Raw genomic sequence first — 13,480 nt, 5'->3', positions numbered from 1 at the left:
AAATCGAGGGGCCCCTCCCTTGCAAAATGTCTGTGGACTGTTTACAGCCTTGCGGTAGGATCCCAGCTGGTACAGCCAGCAGGGCCCATCGTGCCCCGCCCATCTGGCCAGTTGCATAGCCCAGGCCGGAGAAGTGCTCCAGGGAGTCCTACGTCCGGCAGAGCTCCAGCCGTGCCTTCAGAGAGACACCCGATCGCACTTCACTGACTCCAGGCGCTGGAGAAGCACCTGCTCCCCGGCGAGTTGTTCCAGGAATTAACTCCCCTCCCTCTTGAACACGGTCACGTATTTCTAGCCTGAGCGTGTCCTGTTTCAGCTCCCCAGCCACTGGCTCTTGTTCTGCCTTTGCTAGGGGACAGGCCCCTCTGCTGCTAGCCTTTGTTCCCCACGTGGGTGGTTCTAGACCAGCGTCCTGCCATCCCCCCTGAACTTTCTCTGTGCTAAGCTGAGCAGACTGAGCTCCTTGGGGTACATCCACACTGCAAAGGAAAACCCGCAGCACCAGGTGGGCCCAGCTCTATTAATTCCGGCTCGGAAGCCTTGGGCTGCAGGGCTAAAAATGTTCCCAACCGGGCTAGAGCCCGGGCCCTGAGACCTGCCCTCCTCTCCGTGTCTCCGAGCCAGGGCTCCAGCCCCGCGGGAACAGCTACCCGGCTGTTTTGTTCACACGGTTTCTTTGGGAAGTTTGAACAAGTTGACAAACCCCTGCCCGGTAAATATCAGCAACGAAACAGCCCCCACACCAGTGAGCTTCGAGGCATTAGAGAGTGTGACGAAGTGGGACTGTTCTTAATGTTTCCTCTGAATAGTGTGGGGGTGCCTCAGTTTCCCCTAGGCAGTTCTTAAGTATATAGGTGGTGGGGTAAGGGGGTGTGATTGTTGCAGAGCCCTAGAGGGCAGGTGTGGGCAGGGGTCTGGACACAGAGAATGGCCGACACCCTGTTTCCTGGCCACTGATGGCCTGGGCCCTTCCCCCCTGCAAGGTGAGAGCTAAAGGGTTGGAGAACAAAGGAACCAGGTGACCTCCTGGCCCGGGAAAGGGACAAAGCCCAGAGGAGTGGGGGCTGGAGGGAGTTTCAGTTTGGGGCTGGCTGGGACATGGAGTGAAGGGCAGACGGGGTTGTCTGGCTCACTGCCCCCCAAAATGGACCCGGCTGAGGGGTCCCGTTCTCTGCACCTACAAGCTCTGTTTTAGACCATGTTCCTGTCGTCTAATAAACCTTCTGTTTTCCTGGCTGGCTGAGAGTCACGTCTGACTGCGGAGCTGGGGGGCAGGACCCTCTGGCTTCCCCAGGACCCCACCTGGGCGGACTCGCTGTGGGAAGCACACGGAGGGGCAGAGGAGGCTGAATGCTCCGAGGTCAGACCCAGGAAGGTGGAAGCCGGGTGAGCTGTGTGTCCTGCAGACAGGCTGCTCCCCGAGAGGAGACTCCCCCAGAGTCCTGCCTGGCTTCATGGGGAGCTCCAGAGCATCGCCCGGGGACACCGTGACAGAGAGGAATCTAGTCATGGGATCCTGCTACTGAACACGGGGTTATCGCAGCGCCCGGGTCGTTTCCCATGCGGCTATTGGCAACCCTGCAGCGCGAGCCCGAGGCAATAGACCTGGGCTGTGGGAATCAGTGCCGCGGGCTTTTCCTTGCAGTGCAGACGGACCCCAAGTCTCTGTCCGTGAGGCAGGTCCCTGCCCCTCTGGCCATGGTCCAGGAGCGCCCGCCCACGCTCACCACCGAGCCCCCAAAGGGCCCTTTCCCCTTGGCTCAGCTCCAGGGGGTCTCAGGTTCTGCCTGCGGTGACATCCTGCCGCTCCCCAGCTGTGCCCCTCACCCAGCACAGGCCCTGGCGTCCCGAGGACGGAGCTGGCCAGAGAGACAGCAGAGCTGCCGGCAGGTCAATCTGCGCAGAAAGGCCAGCTCAGCCCCCCCAGCACGCAGCACCCACAGCCAGACCCCCCCACACACAGCACCCACAGCCAGACCCCCCCGCACGCAGCACCCACAGCCAGACCCCCCCTGCACACAGCACCCACAGCCAGACCCCCCTGCACACAGCACCCACAGCCAGACCCCCCCCACACAGCACCCACAGCCAGACCCCCCCCCCACACAGCACCCACAAACAGACCCCCCCCGCACGCAGCACCCACAGCCAGACCCCCCCCGCACGCAGCACCCACAGCCAGACCCCCCTGCACACAGCACCCACAGCCAGACCCACCCCGCACACAGCACCCACAGCCAGACCCCCCCCCACACAGCACCCACAGCCAGACCCCCCCTGCACGCAGCACCCACAGCCAGACCCCCCCTGCACACAGCACCCACAGTCAGACCCCCCCACACACAGCACCCACAGCCAGACCCCCCCTGCACACAGCACCCACAGCCAGACCCCCCCCCCACACAGCACCCACAACCAGACCCCCCCCGCACGCAGCACCCACAGCCAGACCCCCCCCCACACAGCACCCACAGCCAGACCCCCCCTGCACACAGCACCCACAGCCAGACCCCCCCCGCACGCAGCACCCACAGCCAGACCCCCCCCACACAGCACCCATAGCCAGACCCCCCCTGCACACAGCACCCACAGCCAGACCCCCCCCCACAGCACCCACAGCCAGACCCCCCCCGCACGCAGCACCCACAGCCAGACCCCCCCCACACAGCACCCACAGCCAGACCCCCCCCGCACGCAGCACCCACAGCCAGACCCCCCCCACACAGCACCCACAGCCAGACCCCCCCCACACACAGCACCCATAGCCAGACCCCCCCCGCACACAGCACCCACAGCCAGACCCCCCCCCACACAGCACCCATAGCCAGACCCCCCCCGCACGCAGCACCCACAGCCAGACCCCCCCTGCACACAGCACCCACAGCCAGACCCCCCCCGCACACAGCACCCACAGCCAGACCCCCCCCCACACAGCACCCACAGCCAGACCCCCCCCGCACGCAGCACCCACAGCCAGACCCCCCCCCACACAGCACCCACAGCCAGACCCCCCCCACACAGCACCCATAGCCAGACCCCCCCCCACACAGCACCCATAGCCAGACCCCCCCCGCACGCAGCACCCACAGCCAGACCCCCCCCGCACACAGCACCCACAGCCAGACCCCCCCCACACAGCACCCACAGCCAGACCCCCCCACACACAGCACCCATAGCCAGACCCCCCCCGCACGCAGCACCCACAGCCAGACCCCCCCCCACACAGCACCCACAGCCAGACCCCCCCCACACACAGCACCCATAGCCAGACCCCCCCCGCACACAGCACCCACAGCCAGACCCCCCCCCACACAGCACCCATAGCCAGACCCCCCCCACACACAGCACCCACAGCCAGACCCCCCCACACACAGCACCCACAGCCAGACCCCCCCCACACACAGCACCCACAGCCAGACCCCCCCACACACAGCACCCACAGCCAGACCCCCCCTGCACACAGCACCCACAGCCAGACCCCCCCCACACAGCACCCACAGCCAGACCCCCCCTGCACGCAGCACCCACAGCCAGACCCCCCCCGCACACAGCACCCACAGCCAGACCCCCCCCCACACAGCACCCACAGCCAGACCCCCCCTGCACGCAGCACCCACAGCCAGACCCCCCCTGCACGCAGCACCCACAGCCAGACCCTCCCGCACACAGCACCCACAGCCAGACCCCCCCTGCACACAGCACCCACAGTCAGACCCCCCCACACACAGCACCCACAGCCAGACCCCCCCACACACAGCACCCACAGCCAGACCCCCCTGCACACAGCACCCACAGCCAGACCCCCCCCCCACACAGCACCCACAACCAGACCCCCCCCGCACGCAGCACCCACAGCCAGACCCCCCCCCACACAGCACCCACAGCCAGACCCCCCCTGCACACAGCACCCACAGCCAGACCCCCCCCGCACGCAGCACCCACAGCCAGACCCCCCCCACACAGCACCCATAGCCAGACCCCCCCTGCACACAGCACCCACAGCCAGACCCCCCCCCACAGCACCCACAGCCAGACCCCCCCCGCACGCAGCACCCACAGCCAGACCCCCCCCACACAGCACCCACAGCCAGACCCCCCCCCACACAGCACCCACAGCCAGACCCCCCCCGCACGCAGCACCCACAGCCAGACCCCCCCCACACAGCACCCACAGCCAGACCCCCCCCACACACAGCACCCATAGCCAGACCCCCCCCGCACACAGCACCCACAGCCAGACCCCCCCCCACACAGCACCCATAGCCAGACCCCCCCCGCACGCAGCACCCACAGCCAGACCCCCCCTGCACACAGCACCCACAGCCAGACCCCCCCCGCACACAGCACCCACAGCCAGACCCCCCCCCACACAGCACCCACAGCCAGACCCCCCCCGCACGCAGCACCCACAGCCAGACCCCCCCCACACAGCACCCACAGCCAGACCCCCCCCACACAGCACCCATAGCCAGACCCCCCCCCACACAGCACCCATAGCCAGACCCCCCCCGCACGCAGCACCCACAGCCAGACCCCCCCCGCACACAGCACCCACAGCCAGACCCCCCCCACACAGCACCCACAGCCAGACCCCCCCACACACAGCACCCATAGCCAGACCCCCCCCGCACGCAGCACCCACAGCCAGACCCCCCCCCACACAGCACCCACAGCCAGACCCCCCCCACACACAGCACCCATAGCCAGACCCCCCCCGCACACAGCACCCACAGCCAGACCCCCCCCACACAGCACCCATAGCCAGACCCCCCCCGCACGCAGCACCCACAGCCAGACCCCCCCCACACACAGCACCCATAGCCAGACCCCCCCCGCACGCAGCACCCACAGCCAGACCCCCCCACACACAGCACCCACAGCCAGACCCCCCCTGCACACAGCACCCACAGCCAGACCCCCCCCACACAGCACCCACAGCCAGACCCCCCCTGCACGCAGCACCCACAGCCAGACCCCCCCTGCACACAGCACCCACAGCCAGACCCCCCCCCACACAGCACCCACAGCCAGACCCCCCTGCACACAGCACCCACAGCCAGACCCCCCCTGCACACAGCACCCACAGCCAGACCCCCCCCGCACGCAGCACCCACAGCCAGACCCCCCCCACACAGCACCCACAGCCAGACCCCCCCCGCACGCAGCACCCACAGCCAGACCCCCCCCACACAGCACCCACAGCCAGACCCCCCCTGCACGCAGCACCCACAGCCAGACCCCCCCCGCACGCAGCACCCACAGCCAGACCCCCCCCGCACGCAGCACCCACAGCAGACTCCCCCTGCACGCAGCACCCACAGCCAGACCCCCCCTGCACGCAGCACCCACAGCCAGACCCCCCCGCACGCAGCACCCACAGCCAGACCCCCCCCGCACACAGCACCCACAGCCAGACCCCCCCCTGCACGCAGCACCCACAGCCAGACCCCCCCCGCACGCAGCACCCACAGCCAGACCCCCCCCACACACAGCACCCATAGCCAGACCCCCCCTGCACACAGCACCCACAGCCAGACCCCCCCCACACACAGCACCCATAGCCAGACCCCCCCCACACACAGCACCCACAGCCAGACCCCCCCCTGCACGCAGCACCCACAGCCAGACCCCCCCCACACAGCACCCACAGCCAGACCCCCCCCACACACAGCACCCATAGCCAGACCCCCCCTGCACACAGCACCCACAGCCAGACCCCCCACACACACAGCACCCATAGCCAGACCCCCCCCACACACAGCACCCACAGCCAGACCCCCCCCTGCACGCAGCACCCACAGCCAGACCCCCCCCACACAGCACCCACAGCCAGACCCCCCCCCACACAGCACCCACAGCCAGACCCCCCCCGCACGCAGCACCCACAGCCAGACCCCCCCTGCACACAGCACCCACAGCCAGACCCCCCCCACACACAGCACCCACAGCCAGACCCCCCCTGCATGCAGCACCCACAGCCAGACCCCCCCTGCACGCAGCACCCACAGCCAGACCCCCCCCGCACGCAGCACCCATAGCCAGACCCCCCCTGCACACAGCACCCACAGCCAGACCCCCCCCACACAGCACCCACAGCCAGACCCCCCCTGCATACAGCACCCACAGCCAGACCCCCCCCACACAGCACCCACAGCCAGACCCCCCCCGCACACAGCACCCATAGCCAGACCCCCCCCACACAGCACCCACAGCTCAGCCCCCCCGCACGCAGCACCCACAGCTCAGCCCCCCCGGCACGCAGCACCCACAGCCAGACCCCCCCCCCACAGCACCCACAGCCAGACCCCCCCCGCACGCAGCACCCACAGCCAGACCCCCCTGCACACAGCACCCACAGCCAGACCCCCCCTGCACGCAGCACCCACAGCCAGACCCCCCCACGCAGCACCCACAGCCAGACCCCCCCTGCACGCAGCACCCACAGCCAGACCCCCCCGCACACAGCACCCACAGCCAGACCCCCCCCCACACAGCACCCACAGCCAGACCCCCCCCGCACGCAGCACCCACAGCCAGACCCCCCCCACACAGCACCCACAGCCAGACCCCCCCTGCACGCAGCACCCACAGCCAGACCCCCCCCACACACAGCACCCACAGCCAGACCCCCCCACACACAGCACCCACAGCCAGACCCCCCCCGCACGCAGCACCCACAGCCAGACCCCCCCCACACAGCACCCATAGCCAGACCCCCCCGCACACAGCACCCATAGCCAGACCCCCCCCACGCAGCACCCACAGCTCAGCCCCCCCCGCACGCAGCACCCACAGCCAGACCCCCCCCACACAGCACCCACAGCCAGACCCCCCCCGCACGCAGCACCCACAGCCAGACCCCCCCCCACACAGCACCCACAGCCAGACCCCCCGCACACAGCACCCACAGCCAGACCCCCCCGCACACAGCACCCACAGCCAGACCCCCCCCGCACACAGCACCCACAGCCAGACCCCCCCCCACACAGCACCCACAGCCAGACCCCCCCTGCACACAGCACCCACAGCCAGACCCCCCCACACACAGCACCCACAGCCAGACCCCCCACACACACAGCACCTACAGCCAGACCCCCCCCGCACGCAGCACCCACAGCCAGACCCCCCCCGCACACAGCACCCACAGCCAGACCCCCCCTGCACGCAGCACCCACAGCCAGACCTCCCCCGCACACAGCACCCATAGCCAGACCCCCCCCACACACAGCACCCACAGCCAGACCCCCCCTGCACGCAGCACCCACAGCCAGACCCCCCCCACACACAGCACCCACAGCCAGACCCCCCCTGCACGCAGCACCCACAGCCAGACCCCCCCTGCACACAGCACCCATAGCCAGACCCCCCCCACACACAGCACCCACAGCCAGACCCCCCCTGCACTCAGCACCCACAGCCAGACCCCCCCTGCACACAGCACCCATAGCCAGACCCCCCCTGCACACAGCACCCACAGCCAGACCCCCCCCCACACAGCACCCATAGCCAGACCCCCCCCACACACAGCACCCACAGCCAGACCCCCCCTGCACACAGCACCCACAGCCAGACCCCCCCCGCACGCAGCACCCACAGCCAGACCCCCCCTGCACGCAGCACCCACAGCCAGACCCCCCCTGCACACAGCACCCACAGCCAGACAGCGGCTCTCCCTCTCGCCCTGGTGTGTCCCCCCCTCGGCACAGCCTGTCCCTTCCCACCTTTCCCACGTACACAATCCCCTGCACCTCCGGGTCATTCCCAGGGGCCCAGAGCAGAGCTGGGCCCCGCTAGGACCCAGCCAAGTCTTGGGCTCCATCCCCGGCACTCTACTCGGCCGGGGAGCCCCGGGGCCCTGCCCCAGAACACAAGGGGTCTGTACGTACCGGCCACCCCGAGGAAAAGGAGTGGGACAAGGAGATCTGCCAGCCCCATGGTCCCTGCCCTCCGTCCCACAGCCTCCCTGTCTCCTTCTCCGGGGCTGGCAGGGTTGCCGGGGAAGGGCGAATTCCCTTTCACTTTCCGTGGGTCACGGGGAGGGCTATAAAAACGGGCAAAGGGTGGCGATCAGGACGTCTGATGTTGCGGGGCGAGGCTCAGACGCACCTGCCCGGCACTGGCTCAGAGGTGCACCCTGGGACAGACCTTGCCCCCCGCCCCACCCCAGCACTCCCGGGGTCCAGCGAGGGCACGGCCAGCCCGACACCGGGCCTGGGGGCGTTAGTCTGCCCCGGGAGTCAGCTGGGTCCAGCTAACCCCTGCTGAGGCGGTAGATTGCAGGGCCACAGGCTGTCTCTGGTCCCCGCCCCCCGTCAGAGCCTCGCCCCGCTGTGGGGCAGGCAGCGCTATTATCCCCACTAATAGGGGTAATAGGGGACCCGAGAGGCCGAGTGACGGGCTGTTACGGGCTCCTGGCCCCGTGCGTGCAGTCTCCGGGGGGAACCCCCTTCAGTGCGACAGCCCTTCTCGGGGGTCCACTCTCTCTCGGGGCTCCAGCCCCTCCGCCTCCTGGAGCCGCACCTCTCGGAGCCCTAGCCCGCCTGTCTCTGCCGTGGGCCCCTCAGGGAGTCCCCTCGCTCTGGGCCCCGGGGCCTCTGTGGGGTGTGAGGGGTTACACTGTTATAGCTCAGTAAAATACGCGCGCGTTAAACCCAGCGTGTCGTTTGGAAGGCTCTCGCAGCCGTTCAAAATGGAGCCTGGCCCACCGTTCCGTAACCTCCATCTTGGCCCCCCGTCATCCCGGCCTGGGGACGACCGGGTCAAACCGGGTTTTTCCCGCTGTTGCCGGCACCCAGTGCCGAGAGGCTGAACAACAGCTGGGTTGGTTCGTTACCCAGTGTGCGTCACCCAATCATCACAACAGGGTGGAGACACAGAAAAGTTTATTGGAAGCTGCAAAAAGGTCCAGGGAGAATAAAATCTCAAATCCTGCACCCAGAGCAGGAAGTTACTGTGACGAAGTGGGACTGTTCTTAATGTTTCCTCTGAATAGTGTGGGGGTGCCTCAGTTTCCCCTAGGCAGTTCTTAAGTATCTAGGGGGTGGAGTAAGGGTGTATGATCATTGCAGAGCCCTAGAGGGCAGGTGTGTGCAGTAGTCTGGACACAGAGAATGGCCGACACCCTGTTTCCTGGCCACTGATGGCCTGGGCCCTTCCCCCCTGCAAGGTGAGAGCTGAAGGGTTGGAGAACAAAGGAATCAGGTGACCTCCTGGCCCGGGAAACGAACAAAGCCCAGAGGAGGAGGGGCTGGAGGGGGTTTTCAGTTTGGGGCTGGCTGGGACATGGAGTGAAGGGCAGACGTGGTTGTCTGGCTCACTGCCCCCCAAAATGGACCCAGCTGAGGGGCCCTGTTCTCTGCACCTGCAAGCTCTGTTTTAGACCATGTTCCTGTCGTCTAATAAACCTTCTGTTTTACTGACTGGCTGAGAGTCACGTCTGACTGCGAAGTTGGGGGGCAGGACCCTCTGGCTTCCCCAGGATCCCTGCCTGAGCGGACTCGCTGGGGGAAGCACACGGAGGGGCAGAGGACGCTGAATGCTCCGAGGTCAGACCCAGGAAGGTGGAAGCTGTGTGAGCTGTGTGTCCTGAAGACAGGCTGCTCACAGAAAGGCGACTGCCCCAGAGTCCTGACTGGCTTCATGGGGAGCAGTTCCAGAGCATCGCCCGGGGACTCCCTGACAACTGGTGGCAGCGGTGGGATGTACTGCACCCCGTGGATGGCGCTTCCTGCAGTAAGTGACTGGGGAGCAGTAACACGAAGGGGGATTGCCGAGGACCAGGCCTGCTGAAGGCTCAGAGAGGAGCGGTTTCGGGGGGCGGTTAACCCCTGGGAGTGTGTGACCAGCGAGAAGGGCTGTGCAGTAATGGGGTCCCCCTGGGGACTGCAGTGAGCAGTCACAGGGGCGGAGGAGTCTGCAGCTTGGCCCGGGGAGAGAGAAGGACTTTTGCAGTAACAGGGTCCCCCGGGGGATTGCAGCGAGCGGTCCCAGGGGCGGAGGAGTCTGCAGCTCGACCCTGGCAAAGAGGTGGTGACCTCGAGAAGGGCTGGCACACTAGGGGTTCTCCCTGGAAACTGTGGGGAGCTGAGAACACACGGGCCTGTGAGTCCACAACGACTTGGGAAGAGCGGAGTGATGGCCTGTCACCGTCTCCTTAAGAAGGACATTGTAATCCTGTGCAGAAAGAGAGGGTTGAGCGTTGGAAAGTTCACCAAAGCAGAGTTAATCGTGCAGCTGGAGGAGGATGGCCGCTCTCAGGGACAAATTCCTGACCCCAAATGGGGCTATAGCAGGATCTGGGAGCAGCTGGAGCGGGAGCCAGGCATCGCCAAGACTCCTGTCCCCGACCAGACGGGGCACGATCGGGTTCCCCATCGGGGGATCCAGACGGACGGGACTGGGGCTGAGTCCGAGAGAGCAAGAGGACCGTGGGAGACAGCGAGAGCCCGAGAAAGAGCTGCAGAAGCAGCAGCAGCATGAACTGGCGGTGGGGGAGCGGAGAGGCCTAGGGGACCTCCGTGGGGTGAGTGGGGATAGACGTCAGGGGGGCCAGTTCCGCAGGGAACCTCGAGACTAAATTGCTGCCCCTGGTTAAGGATGGGGGGGAGGTGGATGCCCACCTCACTGCCTTTGAGCAGGCTGGAGATTTGAACCAAGGGGACCCTGCGGAAAAGCCCCGGTGTCTAGCTCCCTTGCTGGGTCCCAAGGCCATAGACTCCGTCAGCCCAATGGGTGGGGAGGTGGACAGGCTCCCACTCCTGACCCCAACCTATATGTCTGTGTGGAGTTTCCTGGGGCCAGGCCCCTCGGACCTCCAGTGGGTGATGGTCAATGGGGAGACATTCTTGGGGTGGCCAAAGGGCATGGACTGCATAAACCTTCCCACATGCGGCCTGCGAGTGCTATCGACCACCCCTGACCTAAGGGAGGGCGTGAAACTGGAAGGGCCTGGTGTAACTCCTACCAAGGAATGGGAGAGATGCTGGGGCATCCATGGGAACGTTGGTGGCTTCGAACTTCCCCAGGTCACCGGCTAAAGTGACCCCGCTCAGTTCGATCTCGAAGGGGGGAGAGATGTGACGAAGTGGGACTGTTCTTAATGTTTCCTCTGAATAGTGTGGGGGTGCCTCAGTTTCCCCTAGGCAGTTCTTAAGTATCTAGGAGGTGGAGTAAGGGTGTATGATCATTGCAGAGCCCTAGAGGGCAGGTGTGTGCAGGGGTCTGGACACAGAGAATGGCCGACACCCTGTTTCCTGGCCACTGATGGCCTGGGCCCTTCCCCCCTGCAAGGTGAGAGCTAAAGGGTTGGAGAACAAAGGAATCCGGTGACCTCCTGGCCCGGGAAAGGGACAAAGCCCAGAGGAGGAGGGGCTGGAGGGAGTTTCAGTTTGGGGCTGGCTGGGACATGGAGTGAAGGGCAGACGTGGTTGTCTGGCTCACTGCCCCCCAAAATGGACCCAGCTGAGGGGTCCTGTTCTCTGCACCTACAAGCTCTGTTTTAGACCATGTTCCTGTCGTCTAATAAACCTTCTGTTTTACTGGCTGGCTGAGAGTCCCGTCTGCCTGCGGAGTTGGGGGGCAGGACCCTCTGCCCCCCCCCAGGACCCCACCTGGGCGGACTGGCTGTGGGAAGCGCAGGGAGGGGCAGAGGAGGCTGGAGGCTCCAGGGTCAGACACAGGAAGGTGGAAGCCGGGTGAGCTGTGTGTCCTGCAGACAGGCTGCTCCCCGAGAGGAGACTTCCCCAGAGTCCTGCCTGGCTTTGTGGGGAGCAGCTCCAGAGCATCGCCCGGGGACCCCGTGACGGGTGGGACTCAGTTTCCCTGGGTGCTATGGGTTTAACAAGGGGAGGTGAGAGGGAGTTTGTGGTTACACAGGACCGGCGAGGGAACATGGGACCCCGGCCAGTGGTCTGGAGACTGGAGACCCCAGCGACGGGTGACCTGGGGACCCGGAGCCCAGCTCGGGAGTCCCAACCAGGTCTGGCCAGTGGGGGACACTGGCCTGCGGTGAGAGGGGACCCCGTTGACCGGACCAGCTGGGTCCAGCCAGAGAGGCTGGAGCACAGACAGCTCCCTGCCTCGTCCCTGTGCGTGGCGGGGGGAATAACGACTGACGGTGGGTGACGAGAGACGCTGCGGGTACGGGTGTCGCGGGAGTAAGGACCATGTGGGGCAGGGGAGATGCCTGAATAAACCGTCGCTAAGGAAATTAACACAAAACGGGGGAACCGCTGCTTACAACGGCCCAGAACCCCGAATCGCCCTGGTGATAGCCGTGTAACACCCCCGCGGCGCACGGCGCACGACGGGCCTGACCCGCGCCCGCCCACTCACGAGGGCGGACCATGCCACTTGTCCGTGCGCGCCGGCCTTTTCTGCGGCCGGCGGCGGGAACACGTGCTACGGTCCACGCAAGGGCGGGAAACCAGCTGAGGTGAAACGGCCCTTGAGATCGCCCCATGGCGGTGTTCGGGACACTGGGCATGGCCACTAGGTAACTCGAGGGGGTGGAAGGCCACGAGTGTCGATGAAGCCGCCTCGCACTAGGCCCAAGTGTCCTTGGCCCCCCGCCTGGAGGCACTCGCAGCAGTTATGCTGAGGATCTGCGACAATATGCTGCGGAGTCAGACTGCCTGAAACTAAGCAAGGCCACACAGGGCAGATAGGGAAGAACAATGCTGAATCAAGCAGCTTTATGTATGGTTTAACAGATGGTACAGAGAACCAGGGAACTAGCTGGTATCTGGATTGGCTGGCTAGATGGATCCTTAGGGCAGCTTGCTATTGGGTAAGTATGCTGAAGAAAGGACGTATAAAAGCCTGTGTAACTGACACGGAGTCCCCGGGCGATGCTCTGGAACTGCTCCCATGAAGCCAGGCAGGACTCTGGGGCAGTCTCCTCTCGGGGAGCAGCCTGTCTGCAGGACACACAGCTCCCCCGGCTCCACCTTCCTGGGTCTGACCTCGGAGCATTCAGCCTCCTCTGCCCCTCCGTGCGCTTCCCCCAGCGAGTCCGCTCAGGCAGGGATCCTGGGGAAGCCAGAGGGTCCTGCCCCCCAACTCCGCAGTCAGACGGGACTCTCAGCCAGCCAGTAAAACAGAAGGTTTATTAGACGACAGGAACATGGTCTAAAACAGAGCTTGTAGGTGCAGAGAACAGGACCCCTCAGCTGGGTCCATTTTGGGGGGCAGTGAGCCAGACAACCACGTCTGCCCTTCACTCCATGTCCCAGCCAGCCCCAAACTGAAACTCCCTCCAGCCCCTCCTCCTCTGGGCTTTGTCCCTTTCCCGGGCCAGGAGGTCACCGGATCCCTTTGTTCTTCAACCCTTTAGCTCTCACCTTGCAGGGGGAAGGGCCCAGGCCATCGGTGGCCAGGAAACAGGGTGTCGCCATTTATGTTCACTTGCCCTTTGCTCTGCAACAATTACACTCCCTTATCCCACCCCCTAGAGACTTAAGAACTGCATAGGGGAAACTGA

The 13,480-nt window shown here is 65.7% G+C and overlaps 1 protein-coding gene across 1 annotated transcript in view; it reads right to left on the bottom strand.

Moving 5' to 3' along the window:
* Positions 1–7,935, bottom strand: part of LOC144258678 (uncharacterized) — an 83,696-nt gene extending 75,761 nt beyond the window's left edge. The window contains exon 1 of the mRNA XM_077806869.1: positions 7,887–7,935. Coding sequence (XP_077662995.1) covers positions 7,887–7,935 — 49 coding nt within the window. The remainder of the gene's footprint in view (positions 1–7,886) is intronic.
* Positions 7,936–13,480: the final 5,545 nt, after the last annotated feature.

The sequence above is a fragment of the Eretmochelys imbricata genome, unplaced genomic scaffold (genome assembly GCF_965152235.1).
Source record: "Eretmochelys imbricata isolate rEreImb1 unplaced genomic scaffold, rEreImb1.hap1 Scaffold_34, whole genome shotgun sequence".
In the NCBI taxonomy this organism is placed as follows: domain Eukaryota; kingdom Metazoa; phylum Chordata; order Testudines; family Cheloniidae; genus Eretmochelys; species Eretmochelys imbricata.
The sequence above is the reverse complement of the archived record's forward strand: the minus strand, read 5'-3'. Positions and strand labels throughout refer to the sequence as shown.